General features: G+C 39.0%; 2 protein-coding genes across 2 annotated transcripts; both read right to left on the reverse strand.

Moving 5' to 3' along the window:
* Positions 1 to 127: 127 nt before the first annotated feature.
* Positions 128 to 6,179, reverse strand: asmt2 (acetylserotonin O-methyltransferase 2). Its single transcript, XM_034235506.1, is given in 12 exon segments — positions 128 to 1,459; positions 1,462 to 1,643; positions 1,920 to 2,042; positions 2,244 to 2,381; positions 2,590 to 2,704; positions 2,806 to 2,875; positions 3,272 to 3,303; positions 3,305 to 3,407; positions 3,527 to 3,545; positions 4,192 to 4,378; positions 5,702 to 5,740; positions 5,742 to 6,179. Coding segments are annotated over 12 exon segments (1,080 nt in total). The 5' UTR covers positions 5,784 to 6,179; the 3' UTR covers positions 128 to 1,429.
* A 1,334-nt stretch (positions 6,180 to 7,513) lies between these two features.
* On the reverse strand, positions 7,514 to 22,783 carry pgrmc2 (progesterone receptor membrane component 2). Its single transcript, XM_034235306.1, has 3 exons — positions 22,331 to 22,783; positions 13,575 to 13,730; positions 7,514 to 9,035 (listed from the first exon to the last, which is right to left on the reverse strand). Exons 1-3 carry the CDS (start codon positions 22,674 to 22,676, stop codon positions 8,938 to 8,940), a joined length of 600 nt encoding a protein of 199 aa, XP_034091197.1. The 5' UTR covers positions 22,677 to 22,783; the 3' UTR covers positions 7,514 to 8,937.
* Positions 22,784 to 24,543: the final 1,760 nt, after the last annotated feature.

The following is a 24,543-nucleotide window of genomic DNA, read 5'->3' on the forward strand; positions in this document are numbered from 1 at the left end:
TGCAGGGTAGAATATTACATTATTTTTCCAGTGCCACAATACAAACCCTTGTGCCCGGTTGCGATTTTAAGTGTGAACATACAAATCAGAATTCACAAATTAGATTTACTTTATTAAAAAACATTTCCCAAATTGGGATCAATAAAGTAAGTGTAATCTAATCATGTGAAATGTATAACATGACTCAGCTGGACCATTGACTGTTTATTTTTTTAGAAATTACACACACTTTTATCTGTTAAAACAGGAATCAGTATTTAATTATAAAACATTTTTAGTTTTTAAGTTTTCATGTACAAGGAATTTGCTTTGCTGTGTATAACATACATAAACAGACTAAAATAAAGAGTAGATTTTGAGAAATGTAACTAATAAACCATATATATATAAATAATAGATATTTAAATAAAATGCATGTATTTATATTTAATGTGAAGGACGCATGCTGTCAAAATGTGGAATGACAGGAACCAAACTACAGCTATCCCATTTTTGCTATCAACCATGTATTTAATATTGACACCATTCATTTAAAAAAAAAAAAAGCTCCCTTATACTGTAATCTTGCATGTACTTAATATGGGAACATTTCCAGTATGTATGTAACGTATTTAAAATGTAGAAGTATAAAGAGTAGCTAAAACAAAAACATTTTATAAATAAAAAAAGACATTATGAAAAATGTATAGAAATCAATATGAGTCCATAGTAACGCTACAGTTATTTATTTCCTTAAACTACTTTACACAACTAACATGCAACAAAAATAGAAATGGGAGATTTTAACACCAGCAGAGGAAAATGGAGGTAAACTGAGGGTGGTCCTGCAGATCTAATGCAGCCTGAAAGGGTACCTGAACTCACCACAGGGAACAGGAAAGCCAGAAACAGTCACAGTAGCACGCAAAATCACTACACACACATTTTCATTAGCTAAACAAATTCAGTGTTTTTTTAAACTTTCACTGCTTTTGAAGGTTTTTTTAATTGGCTTTTATGAGTGTTAAACCCTGACAAAAAAGTTATTTTCATTTTTGGACAAAGCTAGACTAGCTTTTTCCCTCTGTTTCCAGTCATTATGCTAAGCTACTAGCGTTAGAGAGTGGTAGCTGTTTAATGTTTCTCTCAGCAAGAAAGCTAAAAAGAGTATTTCCCAAAAAGTCTAACTTACCCTTTAACCTGAATTGATTGAGTGAACATAACCTTTTGCCCTCATTCTTTTACAATATCCATCAGCAACTTAAATGCAGAAAATATTTGTATTACCAAGAAAAGCAATTCACATTGTCCAACAATATCTTTAAAAAAAATCCCTGACACAACATAAACTGGGGATCCATGTGCACTGAGACTGAGAATTTGTTTTTTTCATAGCTTATATCTTAAAAAGTCTTTGAAAGTTTAAGTTTAAGTTTCTTTACTGCCCGTCTCATCTGGTGGCGAGGATGGTGTCGTAGCAACTTTCCCGGTCCGGCACACCTGCACGTTGTGGAAGCCGGTCTTCTCGAGGATGCGGGTGTATTCGGACGGCGGTCGCTCCCGACCCTCCGTCTGCACCAGCATGTTGAGGGAGAAGATCTGAGCGGTGACCGGCCCCCGCCTGTTCTCAAACAGCAGGGCCTCTACCAGCAGGACGCCACCGCCTGCAGGTAATATTGTAAAAACGAATATAGGGTACATGAAACTAAAATGTACACAGAAAAAAAGATGACAATTTAAGATATTGTAAAATCTTATATAAAAACTATTGTTATATTTAAAAAAAGGTGTACAGGAAAAATAAGATGTAGTAATAAGAGAATATCATATGAATATGACAAATTATTTTGGAAAAAATATGTATAATAGTATAATACACATTATGCCCATTACATGTAGTTTGCCAACAGCACCCGTTTTTAATTGACACTTGAACTCACCTGGTCTGCAGCTGTCGTGGATCTTCTTCAGCAGAGTGACGCACTTCTCTTCTGGCCAGTCATGAATGATCCTGGCCAGAATGTAGAGGTCAGCCGGAGGGATCTCATCACTGAAGAAGTCTCCTGCATCAGCAACAGAAAGCATGTGAGCAAACATTTTTACTTTGCGTTCATTCTGTTGGATTTTATTTTTAAACAGTCAAACATGTCATTTTAAATCTACGATATACAATAGGGTCAAGTCATTTCGTATAGAATTCTAGATTTAATTTTTCTAATAGTAAACTCTTGAAGTGTTGAATGAAGAGTCAGAAAGAGGCTCACCACTTTGAAATTCAACAGCGTCGTCCTCCTGTGGGAAATGTTTCTGCGCCGCCTCTACGACCTGCGGGAGGTCCAGCACCGTGACGGAGGAGGACGGCCACGCCTTCGCCATCTCACGGGCCAGAGCCCCAGTGCATCCTGGGAATTATTCAGAGAGAATATGGTCAGTTTGCAGTGGGAAACATACTGGACTTTAGTTTAGTTATGTCTTTGGTCATTTTTCTGCAAACATCTGACATTTTTGTCATTTTATAATGTCAATTTGGCCAAAACAACAATAAGATAAATTGTAACATGAACATCTTTTGAAGAGCTACTACTGTGAAATGTATAGAGGGCGTTTAACCTCCAAGATCTACAATCTTCTGAAAGCCGGAGAGGTTGAACGCCGTCACAATGTCGTGTCCATCGAGCACCCAGGAGGAGTTCATCAGACCCATGAACTTCAGCATCTCTCCTCTCTGATCTGAGGGGAACCAATTAGAGAATCATAAAACTAAAAAATATTCCAGCACTAGAGTGAAATTTCACATGTATGCACCTGAAGCTACAAAAGGAACACCGACCTGTACAAAGCCTTGAAGATATCCTCTGATGGGAGGCCGAACGTCTTTTCAATTTTGATTCTTCCCCTCTCCTGCCGCAGTGGAAAATGAGAAAATTACAGCGTTGTACATGAGAAAATTGTGGACTATTGAAATGTTTGCTCTGTATTCAGTTTAAAGGGCTTCAACTGCTTAGAGATTTTCCCGCCCCTTAGCCTATCACTTACAATGTGTTGGAGCGATAGCCAATAGAAGTGCATAGTGCATAGTGTGCACAGGTGATGTCACTAAGTTAGGAAGTAAACAATGGAGTCCAATGGAGGCCATTTCAGGCAGGGGGGGGGGAGGGAGTGTGTGGGAGAGAAACTTCCTCTGGATGGAACACGGGGATGTTAGCCTTTGCAGAAATGAAACCTATGTATATCACACTACAGGAAAGGGGAACACCCCAAAAACATAATAGGGCTCTTTTAATAATCTGACCTGACAGCGTCCGCCATGTTGTTCCACAGCGGGGTAGATGGTCTGTGATTGGTAAATGATCATGTCGTGGAGAGGACTTCCCGCTGCCTTCGGCGAGGGTAGGAGATTAGCCACGTCGCTGCTGCTGCTACCAAAGCTTGTTTTAACGAAACACATTCACACTTTAAATCAGGATGTCATCACTCCCAACAGGGACATTCACAGCAGCAACAGCAGGCATTACATGCAGAAGTAAATGTGTTAGTGTCAGTTCACTGGAAACAGAACGAATAGTCTGATAGAAGATATGTTCAACATTTTAAGTGGTTTTGAAAAATAAAACAATTCGAGCTTCTCAAATGTGCAAACTTGACTATTTTCTTTGTCACCTGGAGCCTCTGAGAGATAATTACATTTAATCAAATAAAATGTATTCAAGTATAATAACTGAATTTCAGTAATGATTGTGCTTAAATTCAATAATTACATTTACTCTAGTTACAATAATTACATTTCATTACTAGTGCTATAACTTTTAACTTAGGTTTTTTTCTGGGCAGTAATTATTTTCTAGTGAACTAATATAATTTATTCTACTGAAAATACTAACATGTATTCTCGTGCAACATTTGCATTCATACTAATGCCAACAATGACATTTAATTTAGTGCAATCATTGAATTTATTTTACTTCAACAGAGAGTATTTTAGTTCAATAAGTACATTCATAATAATGACATTTATTATAGTGCAATAATATTAAGTGCAATTATCAGAGGAAGGAAGGAAGAGGAAGGACGAAGAAGGAAGATAGAAGTAAGAAGAAGAAGAAAGAAGAAGTAAGAAGAACGAAGAAGGAAGACGAAGAAGAAGAAGAAGCATCTCCTCCTCCCTCCTCCTCCTCCTCCTTCCTCCCTCCTCCTCCTCCTCCTCCTCCTCACCTGTCCCGTCTTTGGTCTCCACCCCCAGGATCTCTATGCCCCACCCGGGCGTCCATTCAGTCTCTCCATCCCGTCCCCCTCGCTTGCAGCTGAGATCCTGGGCCCACACTGCTGAGCCACTGATTGGCTTCCTGGGCCTTCTCAGCAGGAGGTCGAACACACCCAGCTCACAGGCTGAGAAAATCACCTGCAGCGACCAACACACATCATCACATCATTCTGTGAGAGGAGCAAATTACAGCTGCTAATCCAGAAGAGCTACTATAATGGAACTCATGGCCAGTTTCCCGAAGTTATGTTTCAAAAAGGAAGCTCTGCCCATAATCTGCTCATTTTCAGGTTCATATTTTGTGCCTCTACTTTGACATGTCTCCATGTTCTAAAGATCAGAAAGCTTTTTATTTCCCTCATACTGCCTGTGCTGCAGCACCTCTTTTCACCCTCTGTCTGAAACCAAAGCCCAGTCTGCTCTGATTGGTTAGATGGCCGGCTCTTTTGTGATTGGTCTACCGCTTAGAGTATTACGTCATTATGTCACAGACAAAACTCCCTCTGGAAGTAATTTTGCAGACCATGTACGTGCACGTGCACAAGAGTATAACACACTACAGGAAAGGGAAAAGCATAATCGAGCCTCTTTAAGTCCACATGGATGAGAAGATGCTGAAATAACATTTTTTAACTTGCATGAGAACTGGGAGAACTCCAATCAGGCTGATGAAGATCGTGTGATAAGACTTAATGCTGCCTCTGCCAGGAGAACTCAATTTAATTATTCCCTATGCCCACATTTTGTCTTCCTCTTAAAAAGTGATTCACAAGTGATTAATTCACATTAATGCACGGCCAATAAACTTCTAATGAGCTGCAAGGCATGCTCAATTTAGAGAGTTTATTCTTTCTCGACATGTTTTTGAAATGCTTTGAAATCAATTTGTTTCTCAACTGTTTCCTGGATTCTTCTCAGCGTTCCCTGCAAAGTGCAATGGGTGCTTTTAGTTTAGAGAAAGATAATACATTTAAAAAATCAGCCAAATAATCACCAGATCAGTGCTGAGATAATAAGTCAGATTCCAAACATATAAATAAGGATAGTAATCTTTAAAGTTATAGACACTTTTTTAAATTAATCTTCATTTACATGACTTTTCATTGCAACATACTGCTTGAAAATGCTGTTTCCAACTTTTACATTTGGACATGTTTACTGTTTTTTAAGTGTTTAATAAAATAAAATAAAGATTTATCTAGGTTTAAGCCTCCTGCTATTAAATGTATTTTAAATGAGGATAACTGATTCATTGTTTATGGCTCAATCTTAAATTATTCAGAAGATTTTGTTATTGATATAAAACGAATATCTTCAGGTTTTAGGCTTAGACTGTGATTTTAAGACAAAAACAAGCAGTATGAATGGCAACATCGATTAGAAGCAACCCCTGTTACAATCATGCAAACTTATCTTAATGTTTATTATATGACTGAATAATCTAGAAGTAAAAAATGTTACCTTTGAGACCCTGAATCCGTTGAAATACTCCAGAAGTTTTGAACGGGTAATCCAGCTCACTCTGGGACAGATGCTCTGCCATTATTCTTCTGCAGACACAACTAAAACAGGATTTTAAATAAATGCAGGGTTCATGTCACTTTAATGTGCATGAATGTGGACAAACCTCGCCTTCTTTTGGATTGCTGTTGTCTGGAAAGCTACCAAGATGACCCGGGTCTTTGAGCGGAAGACGGATGCTGTTTTTATAGTTTTTTTAGCCCAAAAACAGCCAAGATGTCGGAGGTGCGTTCAGGAGCTTCTGTCCCTTCGGTGGAGATCTGAGATGGTCGACAGTCAGCGGGAAAAAACACATCTCTGCTCCGGATCTTAAAGTGATCTTCTTCGGCTTATCGCTGCAGCGATGGCCGATAAGAAACACTTACGATTAGTTTCACACACACACATACAGAAATCAGTGTGTGAGGTTCCTGGATCATCCGGGTGCCAGCTGGGGGCGCTGTTGAGCTGTATTGTTGATGACCACGTTTTTATGTTACTGTTTGATGACCCTTAACGATTCTCTTTGTACAATAATGTCTATTATATGTTAAAATGTTACAAATAAAATATTAATCGGGATGATTAAACTTCAACTATACCCAGTTACACTAATAATAATAAATGTTTTGATTGTTTTTTATTCACAAATACAAAAAACAATATTAAAAAAATATATACATCAAATTAAAAATAATAAAGAAATGAAAAATAATATGTAATACACACATTTTAAATACAAATACATTATTAATAATAATACATATAATTTGGATGGATTACCTTCCATGGTATACAATTGTAATAAATATAGATGTAAATGAAAAATATTATTTAATACATCAATGATAAATAAGCAATTTATAAGTTATAAATTATTATAATCGAGTAGTATGATATGATAAATATACCCTTATTAGTTTTAATACTGTTCTGGTATTTCTTCATTAAATAACTATCTACATAATATCTCCCAATATATTAACTAACCTATCTTTCCTTAATATTCTGTTTCTTTTACTTAAGAATTAAAATATGTTCCTGAATATTTTAAGTCCATATTAATTTCCCTATTTTTTTAATCATATGAAGTTATACATGTATTTATTTATTGCTATATTCATGTATGTCCGTGCTAAATAAATACAAATTCCTTCCTTTTTTAAATTTGTGCATCAAATTCCATTAAGGAAAAGTACCAAGTGTGCGTTGTCAAATAATCTGATGACAACTTTTAATTTTTTTATTCACCTTTAAGTACCCATATTCAAAAATGAAGATTGCAAATAGCAAGGTAAGAAACCATCTAAAACAGCCCATAAGTCTTGACGTCTTGCTTGGTAACAATACAGGAATACAGAGTGTAAAATGTAAAACTTCGCCTTCATATTTCCCTCTCAGTTTGCTTTTGGTGTTTCCTGTACATCTGGTTTTAATGACTGAGAGCTTTGCCATGCAGCGGTCTGCCGGCTGTACAGTTTGTTCCCAAATGTTTTTCACATATCCACCGCACTGAAGATATGCAGGAGAACCACCATCACACTGAAACTCAGTCTAACCACACTGTAAATAACAGAACTTTAATTCATTGTCATAATAATCTGTCTGCTGATGAGTTTTAAGCATTATTATCTTGTCAATCATTAAACTTTAAAGCACCTTTCTGTTTTCCCTGCAGGTGAACAGCCATTAACATTTCAATGAACTATAAAATATTTTCCCGTTAGTGATCAAATCCTGCCGCCCCCGAGAGCAAATAAAATTCCAGACATCTTCAATTATTAACCAAATCGATTTATTATGCATGAACAAATCCCTTCCTGCCTCTGTCACGCAGACACGCACACACCCAACATTTAAATACATGACGTGGTGGGAAATTCGGCATAGCTCACTTTGTTGTTGCACATGCTTTAATAAAATGATAGATATATTTACAGGATAAGCAACGTCTCCGAACAAAATTTCGCAAGAACAGCTCCCGTTCCCGCCCTTTGCAACACTCCTTTTACATTTTTTGGGTGGGAGGGTGAGGAGGGGGGGGAAATCACCCACGTTTTTTAAAAAGAAGTTCAGAGCCAAAAAAAGAAGAAAGGAACCATGGGGGTTTTGGCCAGGACGACATCGCATTACACATATCTGGAGTTCCTCAACTACATAAATATGGCAGTAACACTGAGTAACTCATACGGTTTATTTACAGAGTTTGTGAAGTGGGGAGATTTGTACAGTCTGTGTGTGTGGGACGACTGACTGAACGTATGCCTTCTTCTTTTAAAGTCTGGGGGGGGGGGGGGGGGGGGAACCGCTGCTCCATCCCTCCGCTCGCCTCCCTCCGTTAGAACGGTCAGGACTGACGCAACAAACAAAATAAGGCACAATTAATACTTGGACCATTTTCAGGGGGAATCTACAGACTTGCAGCCGGCTTGTGAGGCATGTAAACAATTGAGTGGATTGATTAGGACTGCCCACCTTCCCTTTGTATTCCCGATCAGTGATTCAGTCCGTCTCGTGGGATTCAAAACAGAATTCATATGGCAAAGACCTTTTTAAACTCCCCCCCCCCCCAACCCCATCCAAAAAGAGAAACTCCCTCCCTCTCTTCCCTATATGCTACTCAACAAAATACAATCACATGGTGACAAACAAAGAAAACTAGTAGTGCATACACTACAAACACAACAGGAAAATGCGACGCCCCGCCGATTTCCGCAGCGCAGCCCTCTCGACAACGAGGGGAAATTATCCGAACACAAAAAAGAAAGATTGATTGATAAGCTGTCCGAAGCCGAAGCAGTTTCAGTTGTGACTAAAGATAAAAAGAGAGAAATCTGCTCCCCCGTCCCGATGATCATCCTCCACGTGTTTCTCTACCTCCACGATGACCCCCCTCTGGGAGAAATGACTCTAAAATATATTTCGAAGACATCTACTTGCACATCCCCTCTCTCCTCTTCCCCCCCCAGACATGTTTTTATTTTTTATTTTGTTAAAAGAGCCCTCATTGAAGGATTTCAATCGTTGGTGGTCATCTCCGCAGGATGAAGAGGGGGTCCTTCCAGAACAGCCGGACAGATCGAGGAGGTGAAGAGTTTTTTGGGGGATGGAGAGAGGAGTGGCAGGTAGATGTGGGCGAGGGGGGTGGTCTGTCGCAGCTGTTTGGGGTCTCCCGGCTTTGGTCGTTGTGATGCAGCTCAGTCGTGCTTCAGGTGGTCCTTGATGTCCTCCTCGTCCGTGTACTCCGACGGCTCGTCTCCGGGCTTCAGCAATCTGCCCACGTAGTCATATTTTTCTGGAAGATATGGATCAAATCTTACGTTAAATCAAGGAATCGTTAAAATAGATTCACTTTCCAAACATTTGGTTTTATTCATCTTTCCTGATATCTTTTCAGTAACTCACAGCACTCAAGATATGCAGGAAAAACGTTATCGTAATTTATATCCGTTTGACAGCGGTGAGTTAAGCTTTCATATCTCCCTGAAATATGGAAGGTATGAGATTAAGACGGGCTAGTAAGGGAATAAATATCAGAAGATATATTCGCAAGAACAACCCGGGAAATATATTGATATCAAATCAGTAATGGATATAAAGCCACTTTACAGTTACAACTTTACAAATGTGGAATTTGCTGGTTTTCGTGGTCTTAAATCAAAGTAAACGCATCGATATTGGATATGGACCATTGATTCAATAAAATAAAAATATGACTTTCTTAGTTCTAAAGCCAGGAAGCGACAGATTTTTTGAAAGCCCAAGGATATTCAGTTTAAGATTAAATAAAAAGAATCTAACAAATGTTTGACATTTTTGTTCTTGTGAAAATCCTCAAAAAAATCGATCCATTATTAAAATAGTGGCTTTTTCATCGTCTTCTTATTGATATGAAATGGCCTCAATGTTTGTGCTGAACATCAGGGAGAACTCTTAGTGGTAAACAGCACGCTGCGAGTAATTTAATGACTTCTTCCTACATGATTTAATCAGAAACTATTTGGGGCGGCCAACAAATAAAGCTGCCCAGTACAGCTTAACCCTTGTGTTAAAGCTGTTACCGTTCATGGTGTTCGCGGGTCAATTTTGACCCATGATTTATCTCAGTCCAAAACACACAAAAACTACTACATCATAACTAACTTATAATGCATTCATAACCGTACAATCCTGTTGTAATTTAATGTTATGGCCCAAAACACATTACAGCACATATTGAACACGTGCATGTGTGTGTTCAGGTTCAAGTGTTAGTGTACATATTCTTTGAGAAAGGTGGAGTTCCCGTGGGGGGAGGGGGGCAGAGGGAGGGGAGACCAGGTGCATGTTGTGAAATAAATGTGTTACAGTGGATGAAGGGGGTGGGGGAGGGGTGTCTAAGTCAAAGATGAATCTTGATTGGGCAAAATTTGACCCTGAGTCACCCCCAACAATTCTGCTGGGTCTCCCCAGCCCCGGACACCAAATGATACACTCTTTTTTTTTTTTGAGACCTTCAGACTTGGCAAAAATTGTCAAAATCTGTTTTGTAGTGTTTATATAGCTGTTGTGGAGGATATTATGAAGCCTTGTTCCCAGGGATGCAAACTCATCAGGTATGAAAAAGGTGACAAGGATCCGAGCCCCCGACCCCACGGAATATCGGCTTTAAAATGAGGAATAACAGGATGTTAGCAGTCAGAACAACTAAAGCAGCAGTGTCAATAATAACAGAAACGCCAAAGAGTCACATCTAATAGAAATATATAAAAGCATTTATTTTAATTGTGTAGCAGTCAGTTTATAATTTTGGCAGCACTGTTGAGCATTTTGAAAATGTATTTTCATGCCTCTGTGCAAGGCTTAGTCTTTCTATCTTTATGGCATCTGGTGTAAAGTAACTAAGTTCATAAACTCAAGTACTATACTTGGGTACAATTTTGAGATACTTGTACTTTATTTAAGTATTTCAATGTTTTGCTACTTTGTTCTTCTTCTCCTCTACAGTTCAGAGGTAAAAAGTGTACTTTTACTCCACTACATGTATTTAATACCTTTAGTTACTTCACAGATCTGGATGAATGATGTGAAATCTAATCAAGTGTTAAATCAGACTTTAGTTCCACCTGGAGTAAATCCACCAGCTACCCTGCAGTATACAAAGTCATTCAAACTAGCTGCACCTTTACCAGCTTTGAGAACACATCAATCATTATAAAACATATCATATATATTATTCTGAAATGGACCAATCTGCACAATGACTACTTTTACTGTCGCTACTTTCACTATATTTTGATGAATACTTTTCTACTTTTATTTGAGGAACATTTTGAATGCAGAATTGTTCCTACATTCTGGCACTTCTACTTTTACTCAAGCACAAGATCTATACTTATACCACCTCCGTTTATAGCCTATGAAAAAAACTATTAGAAAACGAAGGCTAAAGCTAACGTTAGCAGATAGTGACAATGTATGCTAGTTAGTTAGCTCAATGATAATATTGCGACAGAAAAACTTTTCAGTTCACATCACGCTCTGCCGCTCTGCTCTGAACACCCCGTTCTAACAGCTGTTCACCAGCGGTCCAGTCTGTGCCACAGTGACTCCGGACCACAAAGTTAATATTAACGAACGCACCCGTAGGTAATGTAGCTGCTGAAGCTAGACCCTCATACCGGAGCAGCAGAGCCTTATTATACATCGATGAGCAGAGCCGACAGGCAGGAAGACTCGAGCTTCATTATAATATATAAAAAAAGAACACCATGCGTGTCATGATGGCACATAACGGCTCACGGCCGCAGATTACTCCGGTTACCTTCGTCACATTTCCTTCCCCCTCTCCCCAGGAAGCAGTGTCTTTTGCAACCTCCTTTTCGCTCCAATCCTTGGGTTTCTCCTCGGCTGGGACCCGTTTCTCTTCGTCACGACGGCGTTCCCGCTCCTCGATCTCCTGTTGACGAGCGCGCTGCTTTCGTTCCTGCTCCTCGAGTTTGCGCAGACCCTCCTGGTACTCCCGATCCTCCTCCTCTCGCTGCTCATGTTCAATGCGTTCAGCCCTCTCAAAGTAGTCAATCTTTTTCTCCTGCTGCTTGTTTCTCGTCTCCTGCTGCCTCAACAGCCGTGGCCCCCTGGTCCATTCCAGGCATAGCCACCCCCAGCCGCGGTTCCTCTCTTTGGTCCCTCTTCTTTCCTCTCAAAATGTTCACTTCCTTACTTGGTCAAATCCCACTTCTGACACCAATTGTGAAGCTGACCGTTGGGCGGCCCAGACCAAGCAAGGAGGCAGAGGCAGAACGTCCAAAAATATAACCCGACGTGGGCATTTACTCAACTTGAGCACAGGACACAGCCTCAATCCTGCTGTTCCTGTGCACACATCCTACCAGCCACAAGGATCTCACACACTACCAGCCTCCCAACAGACAGGGAAACAGAGCCTAAATACACACACTAATCAGCACAACAAGACACAGGTGAGGGGGGGAGGAGGACAACACAGGACACCAGGTGCACACAATTACCCGGCCTGAAGCAGTCAGTCCATAGTGACGAAGTTACCTTCGTCACACTGCCCTTTCGGCAAGCAATGTGGACAAGTTCATTTTTCTTTAAAAAAAACATGAAAATACAATGACAAGCAAGTCCTAATGTCAAACTGGCTGCTTAGGTACCAGTACAGTTCAAATACAGATTATTTCAGTTCATCGAAAAGCTGCACCTTAATGTTTATTTTATTATATTTTGTATTTATTTGAGTGAATATTTATAGTTTAATAATAATTAAAAACCCAAAACTAATAGTTTATGTTTTGTGAGTACTAGTACAGTAAAGTTCAAATACAGATTATTTCAGTTCATCGAAATGCTGCACCTTAATGTTTATTTTATTATATTTTGTATTTATTTGAGTGAATACATTATTCACAGTTTAATTTTTTTTTTAAAATGTTATGTTTTGTGATAATTTTTTCTGCTGTACCGAACCGAGACCTAAAAACCGAGGTACGTACCGAACCGAAATATTTGTGAACCGTTACACCCCTAGTAGTTATTATAATTTTAACTTGAAACGGGTCACCCGAACACAACATAAGGGTTAAAATGTGTTATCTGCCTCACTTAGAGACGAGTGTCCAGAGACTTATTTGAGTAATCAGAGGCCCGACATGTTTCAGTCCCAAATTAGACACGAAGGAACCAAAAAGAAAACACAAGCTTTGAGGTTATCCACTTTTCAGGGCAGATTCTAAATCACAGACTTTAATAAAAGCATCTAAAACGGTGTTATATAAAACAATCAGATTTGACACCTTGAATAGAAGTCCTTTGCTTTCTTTCACTTTCAGTGTTTCCTGTTTTAACCATTTTCCAGCAGCTGAGGATATCTTTAGTTTGGGTTTATTGCTTGTTTGTGCAGTTTTCTCCAAAGTTTGTTTTAGCTGCACATTTTAAAAATAACCTGTTTTTGGAGCCGAGTCATCAGCCATATTTATCAACCGTAAAATCTTTGTATCTCAACAAGCAAAATAACATTTATGACTTTAATGTAAGGTAATACATGTTTTAAAAAAGCAAAAATAATATTGAATCTGTATTTTTGAGCCTAATTAAACGTTTGTGTACTGCCTTGAAGCTTTGAATTGTCTCACTGTTATGCAACATATAAAGCCACAGCTTACAAGCACAACGAAACTGAAGATAAACTCGTGTTTTGGATCCTCAGTTTGACCCGACTAAATAAGCAGAGAGACAGGTGATAAACACGGTGGAAGCATCTGTGAAATCAAAGTCAAATCAATATCTGAGCAGCATTTTGTCTGGTGGAAACACGATGAAACAAGCGTACCCATGAACTGCATCTCCCACTCCCTCACGCTCTCCATCTGCACGGCGTTGAGGTCGGACAAGTCGTCGTACTCGTCCCTCAGGGCGTCTTTCTCCAGGCAGAAGGTGGCCAGGCCTCTCGAAGCATCCCGGCCCGCGAAAACGCCATAAGGACCATCTGAGGAACAAACACAGACGTCAGGATGAAGAAATCATTAAGAGTCAGCCCACAAGTTAACCATCAGGACCGAGATCTTCAGGATGAATAAGTCTGTTTCCTTCCTGGTTTCGGACCGAGTGTCTGCTCCTTTGTTTCTTGCGCCTCTGTTTTCAGAGCATGTTTTTGGAAAAGATTAAGGCTTTAACCGAATCAGATTTGTTTAATTAATCGGATTTGGCTGTTAAAAATAGGGATGCTCCGATCACCAATTTTGGGGCCGATCGCCGGAATGAGTATCGGCCGATACCGATCACCGATCCGATCGAGTGGGCGGGGCCTATGGGGATCTTCCATTTAAAGTGATGTTTAAAACTCAGTTAATGGGGCTCATTCACTGGAGCTTCCACAAACAACAACCAACATAATTATTACATTCAAATGAAGTACATTATTCAAGTTTACATTCACTTATAATAATAACACGGGAGAAATGAGCGGAAGCGTTCTCTTTTCCTCTCTCTCCCTCTCCTGACAGCCTGTCAGTATCTCATGCAGCTCACTGATCCAGTAATGACTGACCCGACAGTGAAGAATAAATATATTTATAACTAGTTTAGCTTGTTCCAGAGGTAGATAAAATAGCTAAGTGTGTTAGGTCTAACTCTTAGTGTGTGTTTTGCTCTGCTCACCGGGCGGAGCAACACACACGTTGCATACCGCTATTTTACTGTCATTTTCAGACACCTTAAAATACTGCCAGACTGGTGAAGCCATTTTGGCGAGCTTGTTTTGCCGCGCACAGAGAAAAGTGTCATGTACGATCGGCATTTTTAGAGAGCACCGATTGATCGGCGGCCGATCGGAGCATCCCTAGTTATAAATACGAAAATGTGACTATTTGTTACTCTTGTTTCAACTCAGCGGGTCAGCGAGCTGCGTGGGACTTGTCATATAATAGAACGCAAACTGTCTGAAAAAAAGAGAGACATATTTCACTTATGTTGTAAATAATGGATTGAGTTTATCAACCCATAGAGAACTGATTTCAGGTTAAAACTATTTGCTTCTCTAATACAAACAGACTTCTTGGATGTTATTCTCTGTTGCCTGTTTGATGGATTGTTTTTGGTTTTTTATAGTTCGGCTTCAAACTAAAATGAACTACCTAAGATTCTTCCTATCTCTTGATTTTCTACTGAAATACGATAAAAGAAAAGTTTCCACACTGTTAAAACATGATTTAAAGAGGAAGAGAAGTGATTAAAACTGTACAAATCAGATTTAGTTCAGCAACAATTTCAGCATTGCACCTCTCATGTGGCTGCTGCTGCTTCACAGTAAAGCCTTCAGGAGGGCCAGTAAATAAAGCACTTGAAAGCAGCGCAGAAACAGCGAGGTCATATTAACAAAAACACTTCTTGCAGCACGAAAATCAGACATGCTTCTCTTTGTCTGAAAACCTGTTGAGGGCGATGGAGCAGAAGATCTGGCTTAGTGTGAAGTTGTTATAAGAGCAGAACGTGTATTTATAGAGTGGCAAAGTCACGCCCATCTACTTCCGGTTAATGGGACCTTATTTCGGAAAAATAATGTATTGAAGTCAATGAAGAGAGAAAATGTATCTTTCGATCCCGTTTGAATTGTGCCATGAATTAAACATATGATGTTTGTCAATCTTAGAAAATAATTTCCATGTCAAAAAAGTCAGTTTGTCGTAAAACTGTTGAAATATAAGACTATGAAAAATTCTTTCACACACAGTGACGTCACAGCTACCCACAATGCAACGCGCGCCATATATTTTTTTATAAAGACGCCATTTTTCTGGAGGTGCAAAAATCCTGGCAATGCTAATATAAACAGCTAGCTAACTAGCCAGGCAGAGCGCACTAGGTTTTTTTTCTGAATTAACGACCGAAGAAATCGCTGCATGTCTTCGGATTACATCTCTGGACTTGAGGGGTGTGCTCTAGGTCGTTACCAGCGTAAACTAGAGCTGTGTGGGTTGATGGATGTACAATGTATGGAATTACGACCCTCAAAAGTGGCCTTCGGTCGATTTTGGCTGCATCTACGTCTATCGTCTGGAAACACCAGGTGAATACCCCACTTGTCACAATAATATTATCATGCCATTGCATATATGTGGTATTTTAGAGTTGACTATATTGATTAAGGCAATCGACTATGATATTCTGTATGCACCTCGCGTGAAATGGTTGATACCGGAAGTACGGTGTCGCCCTCGGCCCAAAACCCGTATGTGTGTGTGAAAGAATACGCAACTAGAAAGACTAGAAATCCCAGAGTCGCGTAAGTGATGTCAGAAATATTTTCCTCCACCAAGAGATAGCTAAGATCAGCGCCATATAGATATAATCTATCTATATGGCGCTGGCTAAGATAAGATAACTTTAACAAGATGCCTGTGTGCTTAGTACCAGGTTGTTATCATACCAGCAATGGGTCTTGCTCGTTCTTTCGCTTCCCGTCTGATGAAAGGACCAGGAGTGGCTGGATCAATTTAGCTACCTAGCTAGTACGTTAGTTAGCATTACAGCCTTGTCATTTGTATTAGCCTTAATATGAAGTAACATTAAGTAACCCAAAATGTTAAACAGTAAGAGTAGTAGTCATATTTCGTGAACCCTTTGAAGAGTACTGTCACCGGTGTGATCATTCTATAATACACAATTTAAGCCCGGGGGAGAAATGCTAACGTACATTAGCATCTGCGATCTTTTCTACTTCACGCTATCTGCACAAATGGTTGACATTAAACATTAAAAAGACCAGGCAGTTCAGAGAGAATCAAAGGAAGGCAGGCAGCTTTGCATGACATTCTTCTGGACGCGTTTCATTGTGGTGATAGTGAGGGTAGTCAATCGTTTTGTTGACAAGACAGTAGTGACGGCCATCTTGGTGACGTGTGTTGTTCTGCTCGACCGGAGATGTAGTTAATTCAGCGTTTCACACAAACAAATGTGTTACTTCACAGTTTTACGACACATTTTTATTTTTTTGACTTGCAAAATTATCTTTTAAATTGACAAACATCATATGTGTAATTCGTGGCACAATTCAAACGGGATCGAAAGATAATCTTTCTCTCTCCATTGACTGCAATACATAATTTTTCCGAAATAAGGTCCCATGGAGATCCCCCGGAAGGGAAGGGACTTCGCCACTCTATATGGAGATGATGCAAACTGTGATATTGAGGCGTTCTGCAGAATGCCTTTAACCCTTATGTTGTGTTCGGGTCTAAAATGATATAATAACTACGCTCTAGTTCTTTCTATCGGAACAAGGCTTCATGATATCCTCCACAACAGCTATATAAACACCACAAAACTGATTTTGACAATTTTTGCCAAGTCTGAAGGTCTCTAAAAAAAAAAGTGTATAATTTGGTGTCCGGGTCTGGGGAGACCCAGCAGAATTGTTTTGGGTGACTCGAGGTCAAATTTGGCCCAATCAAGATTCATCTTTGACTTTAGACACCCCTCCCCCACCCCCTTCATCCACTGTAACAATCATGTTTTCGCAACATGCACCTGGTCTCCCCTCCCTCTGGCCCCCTCCCCCCACGGGAACTCGACCTTTCTCAAAGAATATGTACACTAACACTAACACACACGCACATGTGCAATATGTGGTGTAATGTGTTTTGGGGGCATACAATAAAATTACAACAGGATTGTACAGTTATGAATGCATTATAACTTAGTTATGATGTAGTTAAAACAATATTGGTTTTTTCTCCTATTTTGCCCGTCTTTAACTAATGTCATTATGAAAATACTATATTTTACTGTTAAAGGGCTCTGTATCCTGTAAAAATTAGGTTTTTGATTTGTCAGCATGTGTGTATATATCTTTACTGAATCTGTATCACTTGCTTTTGTTAAAAAACTTAGAAAATCAATACAAATATTTACCATAAAACAATATTGGATGATAGTCATTATTTGTGAGTGTTTTGAACACAACACAAGGGTTAAAGGGTCTATTAATTAATCTACCAGGATCATTGACAAAGCAAACACTCACTGGTTTCAGCGGCTATTTAATGATTTGTTACTTCTCTTCGGCTTTGTAAAGAGTCACGTCGCTGCCTTTTAGTCTAATAATACGTACTAATCATGTAATATGATTACGGTTATAATAAATAATCCAGTGTGGAGGACCTCTACTTTTCCTGCTGTTGCTTTTCTTTGTCGTATGGGTGATTAACCCTGAGTGAGATAAGTAATCATAATTGATATACAATTGCATTTGACAGTCCACAACTTAAAGATATTCACTTAAATATGAAATAATACAGAAACAGACAAAAAAATCTCCATATAGAGGTTTAAAAACAGGAGGGGGGGGTTTGCACAAAAAGTTGATTGAACTCCTTGAAGCATTTACTCAGAAATATTGTGGTATTTTCAACTAGTTGGTCAACTAACCCTAACCCTGTTGTGTAACTTCACCATTTACAATGAAAATCTTTGAGGTAAAATGGTGTATTTAAAGAGAATACTGTGTTAAAATGATGTTTCACCAGAACTTTCTAAATCTCTTCAAAAAGCACTTATTGTTATTTAGCCTCTTGAAACATTTCTCCAACAACGCCCCGGGCCTTTCTGCTGGTTTTCTCGCTCATAAATCTCTTGTTTTCCTGCAGAAGAACATCATCTGACCAGCATGTGAAAACTCTGCAGGCCCTCAGGTTTCCTCATTTAAAATTGTGCAACAGAAAGAAAAAAACAACTCCGTCCATACTGCTTCCATGACGCCTTATCACCTCGAAGATTAGACGTGCTCCTACCTCGCATTACTAAATAAGCATTTTACAGATAAAACCACATGCCAGTAACATCATCAGAAACAGAAACTAAAATGTGTTGCTTTCTATTATTGGAATGATGTTCTTTTTTTAAATATCCTGACTCACAACAAAGTAAAGAATTACTGAATCAGATTTGAGCCAAAAATAAAGTCAACCCTTTAAGTGTCTCAGCTGTAATGAGCTCCAGCTGGACTCTATCTAATTTGAGCAACGAAAGTCAAGCAAAAGCATTGAGAGGAAACGAAGCAGGCAAGGTTTTACTTTCTAGAAGCTGGATCCAACTTTCACTTTTTTTAGAAAGTGGACAGAACTTTCACTCTCTCAAAGTAAAACACATTTGATTCACTCCTAAACAAGACATACATTACTTTTCTGTCAACTCTGACATATGGATTGATAAACTACAGGTCCCAGAATGAAGTCCACTGCGGAAAACATCAACTAAACAAGTTAAAGCTGCAGGTAATATTACATGTTAGGCGCTTTTATCCAAAGCGACTTACATACTCAATACTGTGGGCAATCCCCACAGGAGCAATTTGGGGTAAGTGTCTTGCCCAGGGACACAACGACATGCTGACTGCAGTGGGGTTTGAACCTGTGACCCCCTGAACCCAACACCAATGCAGAACCCACTGCACCACACGCCTCCTAATAATAAGCCTTTTTCATATTTCTGCCTTTAATCAAGGAAATAATTGACAAAGTAATGAAAAAGCAAAAAATAGTTAATTGGAGCTTTAACTAAAATAATAACCTTAGTAATTTCTTAATAATTTCCAAACTGAATTCTTAAAATGTGCCTATTATTGCTCAGTCATTCAAATGTTTTTAACTATGCAAATCTAACAGGGGAGCTACTTCACAAGCCATTATGGGCCTATAAACTCTCATGAACAATGTTCAACCTGTTTCTTAAATGCATGTATACGTACACAAAATATAAACACGTAAAAGACCTTTCTAGTTGAGCAAAACCGAAATCATTCAAGTTTATACCTACTTAGAAATGAGAGGTTGAGAAAATGATTGATATTTTGTGTCACGTGGGTCAACTTTGATCGGCTGCCAACAAATCATAAATGACTTTCCTCTAAACTCTGACAAATGGTTTAATCAACTTGTGGTCCCAGCATGAAGCCCACTGTGAAAAACACCCACTAAACTATTACAACATGGTCGAGTCAACTCCAGTGTCTCTCTACTATGGGCTCAGAACAGTCTCATAATACACACATGCACACAGAAGGATTCACACTTGTATTTCCGGATCCACACTTGCATGTGTGTATTATCAGACTGTTCTGAGCCCATACTCTACTGTAAGTCTGCGTCATAACCTGAAGAGCTGGAGAGATTCAGGCCTACTTGGCCCGGTGCTGGCTGCTGGTGTCGAATACCAGATGTGACACATGACACAGAAATGTTGTTTGAATAATTATAGTTTATTACAGAGTTGCGTTTGACAAAATGTTGAGTAGCAGGCAGGGCTAGATATTATAAATGGCCCACTGGCCCGGAAGCACTATCTAGACACCCCGGGCCAGCAGAACGTACTTTCCACTTGCCCGCTCGGGCCATTACAAATATTGCTTTAAAAAAACAGTAAGACACATCACATTGTCCTGTGGTATTGGTATTTTGACAAGCAATTTTGTTAAATAGTTTCGTTCATTAACGCTACAACATAGCATTTCGTGAGGCGGTTGTTATTGTTTGCTGCAGAGCACAGCGTTCCTTCATCACAGACTTTCGCGCCACCTAACCATTCGCCAACATGTTTTTTACAACACCGGTAACCAGCCAAGCGCTGCGCCGGGCAAAAAACAATCTTCAAATACAAGAATGTCACCGGAGGAGTTAAAGGAGAGTGACAGGGAGTATGAGAAGAAGAGGGAGAGAAAGTTTCAGCCACATCGATGGAGTTGGTTTCAATATGATGATATAAACAAGGTCTTTTGTCGGCTCTGTACATCAATGCCGACCTATGCTGACAAGTAAGTGAAGAGTAGAAGAACATATAAAAGGTTTATTGGCTATAGGGAAATGTCCCAGCAGTTTAGGATAATGAAGGTTCTAATCTAGCCATTACATGTCTAACTCCTGATAATGACAGGAAGGCAGAAAGTGTATTATACAAATAATAATACTCATAGCAGAAATGTTACCTTCCTTTTTTTCTTTAACAATGACCACAATATAATAATTGTAATAAACCAAATATGAACAATTGAGGAAAATGAGGAAGAACTGATTATTCAAATGTTGTAGTACAAGTAGTAATGTAGTTAGTGCATCAATTACTATTGCAACAAATGTGTTCATTTTCTTCATTATTAGTCGATTTCTGGACGAATGCTCCGGGCCAGTGGTTACAATGGTGGGGCCGGGCCAGTAGATTGTTACCCTTAATGTCTACCCCTGGCAGGCTAGCGCTGCTTTGCAAACAAATAAATAAAGATGTATTGGAAGTAGAGCGTGCTTCTTCAAAGTAATGAAATGTTTTTGCTCTTTGAAAAACGTATTCCACTGGGCAACTTTTACTTTACTTCACTTATTCGGTAAAGTCACAACATAAAACCAGCATCTCTGCATAAAACTAACCTCCACATGAGTAAATGTTGCAAGATTAATATTTCTAAGGTGAAAATATGGGGGCAAACTTCAGTGTCGGAAGACACTTTAACTCAAGTAATCTACTCAAGTACATTTGGAGGTATTTGTACTTTGCTTAAGTGTTAATGTTATGCTACTATCTACGTTTCAATGAGATTAGTTACCTTAGTAAGCGAATATTTCATAATACATATATTGAGTACTATATGGATGTTTGTAATGAATTGTTATACATTACAATTAATCCACCAAAGATAATAACAAAACAAGAGTATATCTTTCAGCCCCATTAATCATAAGCTAATATTATAATGTTACAACTAAACAGCACATTTGGCTGCATGGTGAGTACTTTTACTTTAATACTTTAAGTGCATACAATACCTGATACTTAAGCCTAATTGTAGATGCATGACTTGTATCGTAGCATCAATATTTTGACTCGGAAGTTAAAAGATGGTTATATTTCCACCATTGAAAGTCTGCAGCCCAGACACCCAGACAGTGCATGTCTGTGTCAACAAGCTAACAGGCTAGCTTGTTTAAAACTGGAACTTTAGCTTAACAGTGAACATGTTTAGTGTTTTTAATTACAAAGTTAGGAGGTGTTATATTATATATGTCACATTAGTCACGACCTCTCCTAAAATACAGCCTTGCTAACACCTATCCTCCCATTCAGTAAATTGTGTTAGCTGTAATTTAGCCCTTCATAGTGTTGAGGTGTCAGACAGTCAACAGATTTTCATTTTTCACGGTCAACTTGTATATATTTGACTATTTAGTTCCGTTTTATTTTCGTAGAGACAAAGCAAAATAGAGCTACGCTAGCTAAACACAGCCATGCTCACACATAGCAACCCATTCAATAACAGACAAAAAGAGCTACACTAGCTTACTATAGCCATGCTAACACATAGCATCCCATTAAATTACATGGACAAAAATAGCTAAGCTAGCTAACCAGAGCCATGCTCACACCTAGCATCCGATTCAATAACATAGACAAAGCTAAAAAGGAGCTAAGCTAACTAACCACAGCCGTTAGCGCCCAATTTGTGTTGTCCGGGACAATTCACCACGAGCGGGGGACGTGTCATCTATAAACTCACGCGGCTGTCAGTTGGTTGTTTTCCCGCGTTTCCACCTGTATTTTACTCACCTTTCCCGTAAAACTTTTTCCCGCTGGTCACATCGAAGATCTTCATGTTGACAGCCATGAGGATGCGGGGGTTCTGGAGCCCATCGTACTCCCCCAGCTGCTCCAGACTGAAGTCCCGTCTCCTCATCTTGGGCAGAGCCGAGGCCTCGTCGCCCTGGGCCGCGGACACGATGAGCCGCCTGCCCCACCGTCGGTACGCCGCCAGACACAGCGCCGCCACCAGAACCACAACACTGAGATTCAACAACATCGCACTGAGGCCGTACCCGTCGGAGGACTCTTCCGCTGCCCCCTGCCCGCCGCTGATGTCCACTGGTCCGCTGGAAGTGTCTCCATCGTCCGCCATACTGCACGGTTAGCGCCTACCCGCCCCTGGACAGATGCTGCGTTCACGTCCTGTCGGGGAATAGCAGGAACCACTAGTTGAGCGAGTGTTGTTACATTGTGTTCTTTGGTGCAACGTAGAGCTGCGTGTGCGTGTGTGTTAATATTGACGAGAGCTAACGATTACGTATATTATCAATTCTACTATCCTTCTGATGGTCTCTTTTCTTTTTCACTCAATGAATTGTGAATTATTGTGTCAACAGAATGTCAGCAAATAGTAAAACTATTTCAATAACTTGTTCCAGAAAGTCAAAGTGACATTTTACATGTCACAATGAGTCCAACATCCAGACCACCATGTACTTAGTTACTTTTAACTATCAAGGATGTGTAAGAACATCTCAAAATTAACATAGTTGAAAAGCTTGAACAGTTTTTTTAACACTCCAACTCAAACATTAATCCATTATGGATTTTATCAATACGAATAGCGTATGTTAGAAAAACAACATTATTTGGAATTTTATTTACACTTATTATTATTGTTAAACTTGTATTGGCTACACTCTTTTTGTATAATGCATAAGTGAAATCACCTGATTATTATCTTATTATTTATTATTAAAAAATAACCCACACAGAGTGATGGTTGCAGAATGCAGATCACTGAAAGTAAACTTATTATTCTTTATTCAGATGACGTTTAGAAATAATCATGTTTATTTATTTTGTGAAAGTGAGATGAAGGGGAGAGGGAAAGGAAAATGTACTAACATGAGACTATTTGACACATACAGTTAAGAAAATATAAATTAAAAGATGTGAATTTAGAGCAACCAACAACTATTGCTTTATGTTCAGGTATGTTATGTAATTATCACTCTATATTTTCTTTTATCAATTAATGTTATTATCTCAGTCTTGGTACTGCTTTTGGTATGCATGTGTCTTGTTTTGCATTCTCTTATTTATTGCTTACTACTTGCACCTATCACTTTTTTATTGACCTAATGTGTTTCTGTTCTATGAGGAAAACATCAATAAACAAAATGGTGTACGATGGAAAGTATTGCATGTGATTCAGATACTGAGACATATTTCAAATAAAGATTTCAAACACACAAAACGGATTAAACTACTTAACATTGAACCAACTGTACACAGCATCCCTTGAAAGTCCCATTCAGATCCACGTATTCCAGAGTTGAGTTTTACGAGGAACACTTGAAGGCAGCACAGCACACGCCTACCTCTGACTGTGCTGTTGATGTTTTTTGTCTCTCCATCGGGACCCGTAGTCACAAAGAACAACTTGTAAGAAAACTAAAATAACAGTGATTATAAATAAGTATTTTTGTTATCTTTTATTTTCTTAAACATCTTCAGATTTACTGAAGCTTTGAAATTGTATTTGTAAACGTCTAGCAGTATGACAACATGAACAGAATAGGACATTTTCAGTCTAGAACATGCTTTTCTAATACAATAAATGCCATTTTCTTTAATTGTATTGGCCTCCATATTTTGCTTAATGTTAAATCATGTGTTGTCTTTAGTTTTCTAGGTCACAATTCCATTTCCCTAGTTTCATCATTTGTATTCAGCTCTTATCTGAATGTTATTTGCACACACTATGTAAATACTTTTTCTTCCAAACTGCTTGTTTACTCTCTTCGAGTTGAAAACTGGTCAAAATGCACCGAGTGAAAAACATTCTTCCTTTTTGATTTAGTCGATTAAGATCAGTTTGTTTTTTATTTAAAGGTGAGAAAATCCTCCCTCAAACATTGTTGGTAAGAAAACCTGCTGATCAGGCTCGATGAGTCGCCCTCAGCTATACCTCAACATATTAAAAGTGAGATGAGAAATGTGCAAAGTAAGCTAAC

The sequence above is a fragment of the Gymnodraco acuticeps genome, unplaced genomic scaffold, assembly GCF_902827175.1.
Source record: "Gymnodraco acuticeps unplaced genomic scaffold, fGymAcu1.1, whole genome shotgun sequence".
In the NCBI taxonomy this organism is placed as follows: Eukaryota; Metazoa; Chordata; class Actinopteri; order Perciformes; family Bathydraconidae; genus Gymnodraco; species Gymnodraco acuticeps.

Bases quoted from the DNA above. Each gene is read 5' to 3' on its own strand.
- pgrmc2 (XM_034235306.1), bottom strand. From the start codon at position 22,676: ATGGCGGACGATGGAGACACTTCCAGCGGACCAGTGGACATCAGCGGC. The intron at 13,731-22,330 runs GTGAGTAAAATA...TTTGTTCCTCAG, and splicing joins GAAAAAGTTTTACGGGAAAG to ATGGTCCTTATGGCGTTTTC. The intron at 9,036-13,574 runs GTACGCTTGTTT...CATATCTTCCAG, and splicing joins GTGGGAGATGCAGTTCATGG to AAAAATATGACTACGTGGGC.